We start from the raw sequence: 13,119 nt of genomic DNA on the forward strand, positions 1-13,119 counted from the left end.
GGCCACTTTTTTTCGCCGCTGTTTCCAGTGCGCAAAGTCGCCGCATTTAAGGTAAGTGCGCCGAAAAAAAGAGGTTGGGGAAAATTGGGCCCAGAGTCCTCATAGGAAGCAGGGTGGGAAGAAGTGTAGTTAAGGTAGTTGTGGGAGTCAGTGAACTTAACCCTTTTGTCATTTAATCTCCCCTGTCTCCCACCCGATTACCGAACTTCTCTTTTGTTTGTTCCTCTCCTCCCCCCTTTCCCTGCCTCTGTACTAGCTTAAAACCAGAGTGGACGAGGATCTTATACCACTTTAAAATTTTGGGACCATTTTTGTCAGTACGCCACTGGGGAATGATTTGCTCTGTGCCTTAAGCATAGAAATCGTAAATATGTTTATACAGAATGTATTTATGATTTTATTACATTTAGAGTTCAAGAAAAATTCTTCCTCCTGCTCGGCCTTTACAAACCCAGATAAATTAAAACTTCCCATCACATTACTTTTCGCTACATACGTTTATCTAACAAAAACTTTTACAATGACTGTAATGCTAACATGCATAGATAGTAAACTGCATCTGGATAAGGAACACGAATTCAATTGTTTCTCAAACTGAATAAATGTCATCTTGAAAGTGAATAGCCATTGAAGTAAGCACCTTGGGACATTTTTTTTATATTAAAGGCACAATATAAATATAGTCCGTCTATTGTAATGTTTTAATTAGTAAAAAAATGGAATTCCATAAAAGCAATAAAACATGCTAGTGTTTACCTGGTTATGTGCAAAAGGTGGAAAAATCACAGATGATATTTGCTCATGATCTAACAATAGCAAAACTACAAGAGATAGACTTTCACCTTCACTGATGGAGTGGATCATATGCTCTTTATAGAACCCGCCTAATTTACATTCCTTTGACATATAATACTCATTAAACAAAAACAAAATAGGTTTATGGTTTCCCGGCATGCCTCTTGCCATTGTAGCTGCAGATGCTACAAGGTCATTGTGATTATATCTGAAGCTGTCAAGCACACCTGTCAAGGGTGTGGGCACTCCACTCACAACCATTACAGACTAAGAGCACAAAGATACTTCAGTGCACTGGGATGGCAGCATCTTTAAATCAATTGTTCAACTTATAATCATTATGTGTGATTAAAATGAAATTTTGAAGATCAAGCCAAAGGACTCCCAAAAGCTCAGGTAGAAATAAATTTGATGGTGCTGTGCCTGTTTTACAAACAGGAAATAGGCACCAAAGTGTCCATTATGGTGGGTAGCATGTGCGTGCAAATGCCATGCCGGAAATGCGCAGGCTGCCATTTTTGTACAAACATCAAAAGCAGTGTCCAGGGCCCAGATAATAGGCACTTTGCATATGCAAATAAAGGGCCTCACACCAGTTCGATGCCTAATTTATGAAATTAGTTTGTCCAGAAGACAGCCAGTGCTGCGCCGCCTGCATTTAGGAAAACCAGGTCTACATACGGCCTAACCAACGGTCCTTAAACAGACTGCTGCAGGCCACCATCAAAAGGTTAAGTTGTGTTAAAAAATACATACCTGAATGTGGAGCCGGGGAGGTACAGCTGCCCTCCTCTCAGCTTCACATTAAAATTATGGGCAGTTGCCAACCACTGCTCGTCCCTCCTGCAGATCGCCCCTCCTTTTCTGATCACCTCCCCTCTCCTGATTGGCCCACTCTCTTGGTTGTCCCCCCCCCTCCCCTTCCTTCACCCAAGACCTATTTGACCTACCAGCGATGCAGTGGCCCCAAATTCAAATGCCCTTTGCGGGCGAGCTTCCTGGGGACACCAAGCAGGTGTCCGCATCTCGCCGGTCTGATGTAAATAAGGCCCGAGGCCCATATCGGATGGGCTTTGGTCCTACTTGTTTCAGTGCAGAGATCATACCTGGCAGGCCGGCAAGAACCAATTTCTAGGCAATCATGTTTTGGACCATTGCTTCAAACACTGCTTGTACATGACAGTGAAACTGAACTTGTTTGAGTGCCTTTTGTTGGTGAACAGGCAGGTTCTGGTATTAAGCAGCAATGAGTAGAATGTTCCATGCCACAAGCACTAGCCAGGCTGAGCCATATCTGACTAGTGCGAGGAACACCCAGAGAGGTGATGATGCCACAGTATCATGGAACAGTAATAGCAACTGTATTGACTACTGGGATTACACAGTATCCACCAACCCACTGAGAATCACCACTCACTGGATGTCCTCTTCCAGACCCTCTGGTGGTGGTCTGGAACTCACTGCCTGAAAGGGTGGTAGAGGCAGAAACCCTCACCACATTAAAAAATACTTGGACGTGCACTTAAAGTGTCGTAACCTACATGGCTATGGACCAAGAGCTGGAAAGTGGGATTAGGCTAGATAGATCTCGGTCAACCGTCGCGGACACGATCGGGCGAAATGGCCTCCTTCCGTGCTGTAAATTTCTATGATTCTATGAAATGGTGAAAACACTTCTGCAACCTTGAATAGAAATGTTTCTAGATCAAAGGTCATTGAAGGGAATGGAATCAACTGGAGACCACCACGATGAATGAAGAGGCTATAAGTTCAATTATGTGGCTATGAAGAACATGAAAAAAATTCCACTTAGTGACATCGAAAATTGTATGAAACATTTCCACCATGATTCAAGATTTTGTTGAGTTTCAAAGTAGAATTTCCAAATCCTGCTAATAATTCTAATGGATAGCGATTGAAATTGAATTGTTCTAGTAGATTACTCCTGCTGGAGATCTTAAAGGATTACATTTATTTTAAACCAGTTGTAATATTGAGTTTTCAAACTCCTTGTTTTAAGAATGGGGACAAAATACAATAGGGTGGATTATTCTCATTGCGGGGAACAGTTAGTGCTAATGTGCAGCGATGAAGAAACAGGAGTGGCGACCTGTTATATTAGGTCTCCGTACCCAGAATGAAATGGCATGATTTTCTCAGCATCCCCTGATGGATAGAACATAACATAAGAATTAGGAGCAGGAGTAGGCCATTTGGCCCTCGAGCCTGCTCAGCCATTCAATGAGATCTTGGCTGGTCTTTTACCTCAACTCCACTTTCCTACATTATCCCACATCCCTGGATTCCCTTAATATCCAAAAATCTGTCGATCTCTGTCTTGAATATATTCAATGACTGAGCTTCAGCCCTTTGGGGTAAAGAATTCCAAAGATTCACCACGCTCTGAGTGAAGAAGTTTCTCCTCATCTCGGTCTTAAATGGACGACGCCTTATTCTGAGACTGTAACCCTTGGTTCTAGACTCCTCAGCCAGGGGAAACATCCTCCCTGATTATACCCTGACAAGCCCTGTAGGGATTTTGCATGTTTCAATGAGATCACCGCTCATTCTTCTAAACTCTAGAGCATATAGGCTTAGTTTGCTCAACCTCTCCTCATTGGACAATCCCCCCATCCCAGGAACCAGTCTGGTGAACTGTCATTGCACTCCCTCAATGGCAAGCATATCCTTCCTTAGGTTAGATAACCAAAACTGTACATAATGCTCCAGGTGCGGTCTCACCAGATACCTATATCATTGCAGTAAGATGTCTTGACTCTCATACTTAAATCCTCTTGTAATAAAGGTCAACATACCATTTGCTTTCTTAATTGCTTGCTGTACCTGCATGTTAACTTTCAGTGATTTGTGTACAAGGACATTCAGGTCCCTCTGAACACCAACACTTCCCGATCTCGCACCGTTTAAAAAAAATACTCTGCTTTTCTATTTTTTCTATCAAAGTGGATAACTTCACATTTCTCCATATTATATTCCATTTGCCAAGTTCTAGCCCACTCACTTAGCCTGTCTATATCCCCTTCAAATCTCTCTGCATCCTTCTCACAACTTACATTCCCACCTAGCTTTGTATCAGCAGCAAACTTGGATATATTACATTTGGTCCCCTCATCCAAATCAATGATAGATTGTGAATAGCTGGGGCATAAGCATCGATCCTTGTGGCACCCCACTAGTTACAGCCTGCCAACCCGAAAATGACGTGTTTATTCCTACTCTGTTTTCTGTCCGTTAAGCAATCCTCAATCCATGCTATTATATTACCCCAATCCCATGAGCCCTAATTTTGTTCAATAACCTCTTGTATGGCACCTTATCAAATGTCTTCTGAAAATCCAAATACACAACATCCACTGCCCCCCTTGTCTATTCTGCTAGTTACAACCTCAAAAAACCTTAACAGATTTGTCAAACATGTTTTCCCTTTCATAAATCCGTGTTGACTCTGCCCAATCCTAGTATTCTTTTCTAAGTGCCCTGCTACCACATCCTTAATAATAGATTCTAGCATTTTCCCTACTACTGATATAAGCTTAATTGGTCTATAGTTCCCCGTTTTCTCTCTCCCTCCTTTCTTAAATACGGGATTATATAAAGTACCTTCCAATCTGCGGGAACTACTCTAGAATCTATGGAATTTTGGAAGATGACAACCAATGCATCCACTATCTCTATAGCCACCTCTTTCAAAATCCTAGGATATAGGCCATCAGGTCCAGGGGATTTATTGGCTTTCAGTCTCATTAATTTCTCAAGTACTATTTTTTTACTAATACTCATTTCTTTCAGTACCTCATTCTCGCTAGACCCCTGATACGCCACTATTTCCGGGAGGTTTGTCGTGTCTTCTTCCGTGAAGACAGACACAAGGTATTTATTTAATTTCTATTATAATTTCTCCTGTCTCAGCCTGTAGGGAACCCACATTTACTTTTGCTAATCTTTTCCTTTTTGCATACCTATGGAAGCTTTTACAGTATGTTTTTATGGCTCTCGCTAGTTTACTCTCATATTCCATTTTCCATTTATCAATTTCTTGGTCCTCCTTTGCTGAATTCTAAAATCCTCCCAATCCTCAGGCTTACTGCACATTTTAGCAACATTATAAACCTCTTCCTTTGAGCTAATAGTATCTTTAACCGATCAGTATTGCACCTGCACTAGGAGAAGGCACAGGCTCACCAGAAACAGTGAAGGGGTGTTCAAAAAATAACTTGAGGGCTTGCACAGGACTGCTGCAGATCAGAGTGTCATGTGTATCTGACAGCAGCCTAAATATGAAGCAAGAGGTTGGTGCAATCATGAGTGCACAAACAAAAAAGCCATATTCAAAATGATAAATATATACAAATTCTGATAACCAATTAAGTACAATCAAAATCAAGTTTCCATTACATATCAATTACCATTAAAAATTGCATTCACTGAGCTAGGTGATACAATGAGCTTGCACATTGCTTTATTTCCTCTGGAACCTAGGCTTGAATCCAGACCCGACTGATAGGATGAAAGGTTCTTCTTTCTGGTAGGCCCACTAAAAGCAGGACAAATCCAACCCATCCAATTACTGTCCCATCAGCCTACTCTCAATCATAGAATAGAATCATGGAATGATTACAGCACAGAAGGAGGCCATTTGGCCCATCAAGCCGTGCAGGCTCTCTGCAAGAGCACTTTAGCTAATCCCACTCCCCTATCCTTTCCCCGTAGCCCTACAAAATGTTTTCCTTCAGGTACTTATCCAATTCCCCTTTGAAAGCTAGATTGAATCTGCCTCCACCACCCTCTCATGCAGTGCATTCCAGATCCTAACCACTCGTTGCATAAAAACATTATTCCTCATATCGTCTTTGATTCTTCTGCCAAGCACCTTAAATATGTGTCCTCTGGTTCTCAACCCTTCCGCCAATGGGAACAATTTCTCTTATCTACTCTGTCCAGACCCTTCATGAATTTGAACACCTCTTGTATCAAATTTCCTCTCAACCTTATCTACTCTAATGAGAACAACTCCAGCTTCTCCAGTCTGTCCATGTAACTGAAGACCCTCATCCCTGGAACCATTCTTGTAAATCTTTTTTGCACCCTCTCAAAGGCTTTCACATCCTTCCTAAAATGCGGTGCCCAGAATTAGACACAACACTCCAGTTGAGGCCAAACCAGTGTTTTATAAAGGTTCATCATAACTTCCTTGCTTTTGTACTTTATGCCTCCACTTATGAAGCCCAGGATCCTGTATGCATTTTTAACCGCTTTCTCAACCTGCCCTGCCACCTTCAACGATATATGTACATATACCCCCCCAGGTCTTTCTGCTCATGCACACCCTTTAGAATTATACTCTAGTTTATATTGCCTCTCTTCGTTCTTTCTACCAAAATGTATCACTTTGCACTTTTCTGCATTAAATTTCCTCTGCCACATGTCCGCCCATTCCCGCAGCCTGTCTATGTCCTCTTGATGTCTATCACTATCCTCCTCCTTACTGTTCACTATATTTACTGGAAGGAATCATTAACAGTGCTATCGAGCAGCATTTACTCACTAATAACCTGCTCACTGATGCTCAGGTTTGTGTTCCTTCAGGACTTCTCGGCTCCAAACCTCAAATATGTAAAAAAGAGCTGAATTCCAGATGAGGTAAGAGTGACTGCCCTTGACATCAAGGCAGCATTTGACGGAGTGTGGCATCAAAGAACTCTAGTAAAACTGAAGTCAATGGGAATCAGGGGGACAACTCTCCACTGGTTGGAGTCATACCTAGCATAAAGGAAGATGGTTGTGGTTGTTGGATGCCAATCATCTCAGCCCCAGGACATTGCTGCAGGAATTCCTCAGCCAACCTGCTCGGCTCAATCTTCAGCAGCTTCATCAATGATCTTCCCCGCCATCATAAGGTCAGAAGTGGGAATGTTTGTTGATGACAGTGTTCAGTTCCATTCACAATTCCTCAGATAAGGAAGCAGTTCATGCCCGCATGCAGCAAGACCTGGACAACATCCAGGCTTGGGCTGATAAATGGCAAGTAAATAGTGCCAGGCAATGACCATCTCCAACAAGAGAGAATTTAACCACCTCCCCTTGACATTCAATAGCATTACCATCGACAAATCCCCCATGTTCACCATTGACCAGAAATTCAACTGGATCAGCCACATAAATGCAGCAGCTACCAGAACAGATCAGAGACTGGGTACTCTGAGGACAGTGGATCACCTGACTCCCCAAGTCTTTCCGTCATTTATAAAGGCATAAGTAGGAGTGTGATGGAATATTCTCCACTTGCCTGAATGAATGCAGCTGCAACACTCAAGGCGCTCAATGCCATCCAAGATTTAAGCAGCCCACTTTAGGGCACTCCATCCACCACCTTAAACATGCACTCCACCATAGTTGCAGTGTGTACTATCTACAGGATGCACTGCAGCAACTCACCAAGGCTTTTTTGACAGCACCTCCCAAACCCCCAACTTCTACCACTTTGAAGGGCAGCAGATGCATGGGAGCATCATCACATCCAAGTTCCCCTCCAAGTTACGCACCATCCCGACTTGGATATATATATCACCGTACCGTCATCGTCGCTGGGTCAACATCCTGGTACTCCCTGACATTGCTAGAGACGCTCATATCCCAAGAATGAATTAAAAAAACACATGTCTGATCTGAATTATAAAATATAAATATATTTTGGGACCACGCTAGGATATGCAATATGAGGTCTTGCTAAATGAAAATTGCCTGCCAACAACAGTGACTGCACTTAACTGGATTTACTATTCAAGGGACATCAAAAAAGTGTTGCTGGTAATAGAATCATTTTGAAAAAGGGAAATAAAAAAGGAAAAATAGTTAAAACTGGGTAAAGACTTGATGCTTCATCATTTTTCCAAATAGCATCTTCTGTAATGACAAAAACTACTGAGGTAATCTATTAAATAACAGTTAACGATAAGGCTATAATAGATTGCAATTTAACAAAACTCTTAATCAGTTGTCTAGGCAACCCCAATGACAAGCAGCAAGATGACACAAATGATAAGGCCACCTTTGGAATTAATAATTAAGTTGTCTTTATACCAGATTTCAACAGTCTATGCTACAATTCAATTAATCTGTTTCACTGAAGTGTGGTTTATGACTGTCCTTAATTGGTTCGGTTGCAAGAGCCTTATTTTTAAAATCACGTCTATATTCAGGAAGTTGCACCTGTGGGGGTTGGGGGGTCTTATCAATATAGACTTTGCCACATCTGTAAAGTATGGATTAAATGCCTATTTTTTTCTAATTCCAGATCTTTATCCTGATAATAGGGAGCCGGGCATGTAGTCTATCCAATATGATGACTATTTCATATCAGTTTCACATTACCAGCAAAGTATAATGTTGGACTTGATAGATTTTTTTTTCTATTATTATAAAATATAATCTGCTGGGCATAACCAAGAGATGTCATTCTGGGAAATGTATTGTAATAACCAGCGAACAACTGCAGCATACTTGTACCAAAAACAAATAGATGTATAAAATCAAATTGCCGTATTTGTGCATTAAAGTGTTTGAAGACCAGGCCCTCAAAACTGCCACCAAGCTCATGGTCTTCAGGACTGTAGTAATACCTGCCCTCCTGTATGGCTCAAAGACATGGACCATGTACAGTAGACACCTCAAGCTGCTGGAGAAATGTCACCAACTATGTCTCTGCAAGATCCGACAAATCCCCTGGGAGGACAGGTGCACCAACATCAGCGTCCTCATTCAGGCTAACATCCCCAGCATTGAAGCACTGATCACACTCGATCAGCTCCGCTGGGCAGGCCACATAGTCTGCATGCCAGACACGAGACTCCCAAAGCAAGTGCTCTACTCGGAGCTCCTTCATGGCAAACGAGCCACAGGTGGGCAGCGGAAATGCTACAAGGACACCCTCAAAGCCTCCCTGATAAAGTGCGATATCCCCACTGACACCTGGGAGTCCCTGGCCCAAGATTGCCCTAAGTGGAGGAAGTGTATCCAAGAGGGCGCTGAGCACCTCGAGTCTCAACGCCGAGAGCATGCAGAAATCAAGCGCAGGTAGCGGAAAGAGCGTGCGGCAAACCTGTCCCACCCACGCCTTCCCTCAACGACTATCTGTCCCACCTGTGACAGAGTCTGTGGCTCTCGTATTGGACTGTTCAGCCACCAAAGAACTCACTTCAGGAGTGGAAGCAAGTCTTCCTTGATTCCGAGGGACTGCCTATGACGATGAGATAGATTAACCCAGTTAATGGTCAGTTCTAGTCATATATTATGTCTCAAGGTTGTGGTTGTAAAATTATTTCCAAGCATGCTTTTGCTTGCTAATTACTGGCAAGTTTTTTAAAAACGTCCTTAAATTGTCACTGAAAGTGTTATTTCTTGAAAAAAGCCCCAGCAAAGATAGCAATTCAAACATAAATCTGGGATCAAGCTGTCTGAAGTTAAATTTGTTCAAATCTCAACGTAGCTTTGTGCTGGTGGATGGACTCGCACAACTTCCGCCTTCCCAGCAACCCCAAATATTTCTGCACATAACACATACCTGTCCCACTGCAACCTCTGCTCCATTGGGCAGGCTTCCGTTCTGCACTGTTGTAGGAGGATCCTTTGGAGGCGTCACTTCAACCTCTACATTGGCTGTATTTGGCAGCTCTACTTTATCTGCTTGGATAAAGTAAGGAACATATAACACATTAGAAAATGTTATTGGCAAGCTCCAGCCATGGAAAGCAAACTGTAAAACCTCAAGAAGTTTAAAAAAATATTTAATTTCTCAAAAAATTATATTTTGTTTTCTGATAAAGAATGCATTAATGCAAACTATGAACTAAAATACTTACAACTTTCTAATACCATAAATAATTTGTAATATTAAAAAAAAACTGGTTAAAGCAATCAAGTGCTTTTAATTTCGCATAATCCAACTTTCATGCTGTATTTATGCTAGATGGATAGCTGGCCAGGAATCATTTTGTTTCAATCATCAACTTCAATGGTTTGTATAATTAAGCAGCCTCCTTCCCCAAACATGTGGCAAGTTTCATGTCCATTTATAGGTCTGTCAATGGCTGACTGAGGTGCATCCCTCCTCCTCATTTTCAACTGCCAGCCACCCATTTTACAGGGATGTAAATGTCATCAAATTAGCCCAAAGAAATATATCCATTGATAAATCCATCCCTCTTTCATATTTGCACAGTGATCCTATATCTTTTTTATCCTGGGGATATTATAGGTTAATTCTGACAAATTTCGCAGCTGCTTCACAAAACTCCTCCCCATCCCCAATCCTGTCCTCATACAGGATTACAGAGCAGTGACATGAAACTGAAATTTAATGAATAAAAGTTAATTTAAAATTATTATAAATGAATCATAAAAATTCTAATAAGTAAAACAAAACGAAATTCAATGTATTGATAATTTTCTGAAAACTCTTATACTTTTCCTCTCCTCCTCTCCTCCACCCCCCCGCCCAACTCATTCAGCAAAATGACCTTCAGATCTGCTCACAACGTACAATATTCCCTGGTCAATAGACCAAGCAGGTGGTTGATCCTAGGACCTCAACACCTGGATTTGTATAATGCTCCTCACAAATAAGACAAATGACTCGGTGTTTAACGAGGAAAATAGCTAATGTCAAGCCAGAAGAGAAGGAAAGCTGAGAAGGAGATGATAGGTTTCATCCTATGCAAGGGCTTTCTATTTGATGGATTAGAATATGCATTGGGACTCATGGGCTGACTTCCTTTTATCCTCAAGGGTAAATTGCCTGACATCCAGTTGGCACCCCACACTCAGGGCTCAGTCAAGCTGGCAAATCTGTGCCCCATCACCCTAGGGTGTGTACCACAAAACAACAGGTTGCACCACCTGGTCACAGGATACATTGAAATTTAAATACTAAATTGATTTTAGTATCTGAATATAGTTGTAGATTTCTAAGATTAAAGAAGTGATTTTTGTTCCATAAAAACAACCCACTGCTGACTAGCTTGCTTTTAATATAATGGTTATAAAATATAGCTGTGACTTTTACCTAATTTAAAATCATAGAATAGAAATAGATTCTTACAGCACAAGCCATCGTGCCGATACTGGTTTTTGGATGAGCTATTTAGATCCACCCCCACTCCCGCTCTTTCCCCATAGCCCTGCACATGTTTCCCTTTCAGGTACATATCCAATTCCCTTTTGAAAGTTACTTTTGAAAGAAAACGAATGTACAATAAAAAAGCAAGTGTTGAAACTGAACTAATACACTGAGCTGAAGCAGCAATTTGGTAACGTACTGAACATTCCCAATTTATTTTAATGTGCTACGAATGAGAACAGTCAACAGTCCTCCTCCTTTGTTTAAATCATTTCAAAAATTTTCCCAAATAAACTACATATCTGTAAAAAAAAAAATTTTTTTTTAAAAGAGGAATTCATTTGAAAGAAGCCAATTCATCTTCAACATAAAATGTGATTACCGCCTACTTTTTTTTGGGGCCGTTAAATAATTGCAGCTTTATTTGCCCAATGATTAACACGGCTGGAAGATAATAAATATGAATGATATTTATTCCAAGTATTGACATACAAACTGAGTTTTCACCCATTGTGTTAACTTAGAAAATGGGCATTAGATTGCTTCAATTTCTCATTAATCACCCTCACATTTTACATTATTCAATTCAATTAAAGTGTCCTTACTTTGATGCTGAATGAAATGCAAATTAATTTAATTCCAGTAATCCACTATTAGGTAGTAACTATAATCAAGCATAATTCAGTGGACAATTACATAAGTTGCACAGTATCTAACATGGCATAGTTTTACAGTACTTTTGGATTGTGGTGTGTTGTGTATTGCTGAGACCTACGTGTAATGAACAGAAGGTACAAACTATGGTGATATGCAACACTGAGCTTCTGCTGCTGCAGGTCCAATTTATATCTATAGTAAACATGCTTATGGCTATTATCCCCCTCTGGCATGATTGCAGTGTGATCATTAAATTACTGACACCGGCATACATTTGAGAATTTCAGAGAACAATGTTACTTAGGAGATTGAAATGTATTTAAAAAAAAGTTACTTCTTGGGGTAGCATAGTAGCACTAAGTATTGGAGCATCTAAAGCAGATTTGATCTGCCACTCCACTCATTTGTTGATCTGAGCTATGGTAGATAGGGACATATTATAGAGATTCATGAATTCCACCCCATCCCACTTCCCTGGACAGTGGATCAGAAAATTTCAGAATGGATTTTGCTAGTGGAACAGAAATACTTGAACATCTTGTAGTGTGAAGATGAAGGCGAGATCAGGAGAGTGGGGAAGAAAGCAAAGTCAGAAAGGGATGTGCCATCTGTGCAGTGCCTCATCCCTGACTTGGCGCTGGCCAAAGCAGAAACTGGCAAAGGTCTGGGAGCAGAATGCCTGCCTGCCTGTTCTCTCTAGAGCAGAAATATAACTTGGGTGGACCCAGAGATAAGGGGCTGAATCTTGCTAGAGCAAGACATCTAAGGGAATACCTCATTAGTTAGATTTTTCCTGCACCATTCAGTTCAAAATATTTTTGCGTTGTTACAAGTGCGAGCTCATAACGGTGCAGTGAGGCCAATGGGGCATCTGGGACCTCAGTGAATGACGTGACCAACTGTGCATCTCCTTAAACAATGGGATTTAAGGATTGAGAAAGAAACAGGAGTGATGGAGGAGGGTGAATTACAGTCAAATCAAGTACAGAAAGAGAAAAAGAAATGGAAATATTGGATTGAGAGAGAAAAGAGACAGAAAAGGAAAAGAAATAAATTAATTTAAAATTTTACATTTAAAAAATCTCCAACAATGATTTATTACCGGAAGGAATAAGGTTCCACGTTTTTAATTGTTCACTTTCTGGGCCATTATAATTATCACATCGTTGAAATGGTGCTTATGCTATTAATTACCAGACTTAACTAACTATGGCAAGTTTGATGGGAAGTTAATATGCAAATCTAGTAAGTTTTTAAAAATAACGGGGAGGCTAAGGGAGAGATGCAGTTTGTGCAGAGCAAATGGAGGAACGACATAAATTGATCAGCAAATTCTAGAGATTCGCAACTCACAGTGTATCTCTTAATCCCCGAACATGCTGGCTGATTTGTACATTAATAATGGTGTGCATTATTTGTTAATGTTACCATTTTTTTTTGAACGGTGGTTGGGTAAATTTGGTTTGTAACATTGAGTGAACCTAACTACTTGAGAGGTCTGTATTAAAAGAGGTGATGTAATTAACCTGGAG

The 13,119-nt window shown here is 40.8% G+C and overlaps 1 protein-coding gene across 3 annotated transcripts in view; it reads right to left on the reverse strand.

The window, feature by feature from the left end:
- The window catches only part of slc24a2 (solute carrier family 24 member 2), a 299,828-nt gene that overhangs the window by 42,785 nt on the left and 243,924 nt on the right, over window positions 1–13,119 (reverse strand). For all 3 annotated transcript variants that reach the window (XM_070856791.1, XM_070856790.1, XM_070856809.1), the window contains one exon: window positions 9,377–9,498. In XM_070856791.1, coding sequence (XP_070712892.1) covers window positions 9,377–9,498 — 122 coding nt within the window. The remainder of the gene's footprint in view (window positions 1–9,376; window positions 9,499–13,119) is intronic.

This window comes from Pristiophorus japonicus, chromosome 1 (assembly GCF_044704955.1).
Source record: "Pristiophorus japonicus isolate sPriJap1 chromosome 1, sPriJap1.hap1, whole genome shotgun sequence".
Classification (NCBI taxonomy): domain Eukaryota; kingdom Metazoa; phylum Chordata; class Chondrichthyes; family Pristiophoridae; genus Pristiophorus; species Pristiophorus japonicus.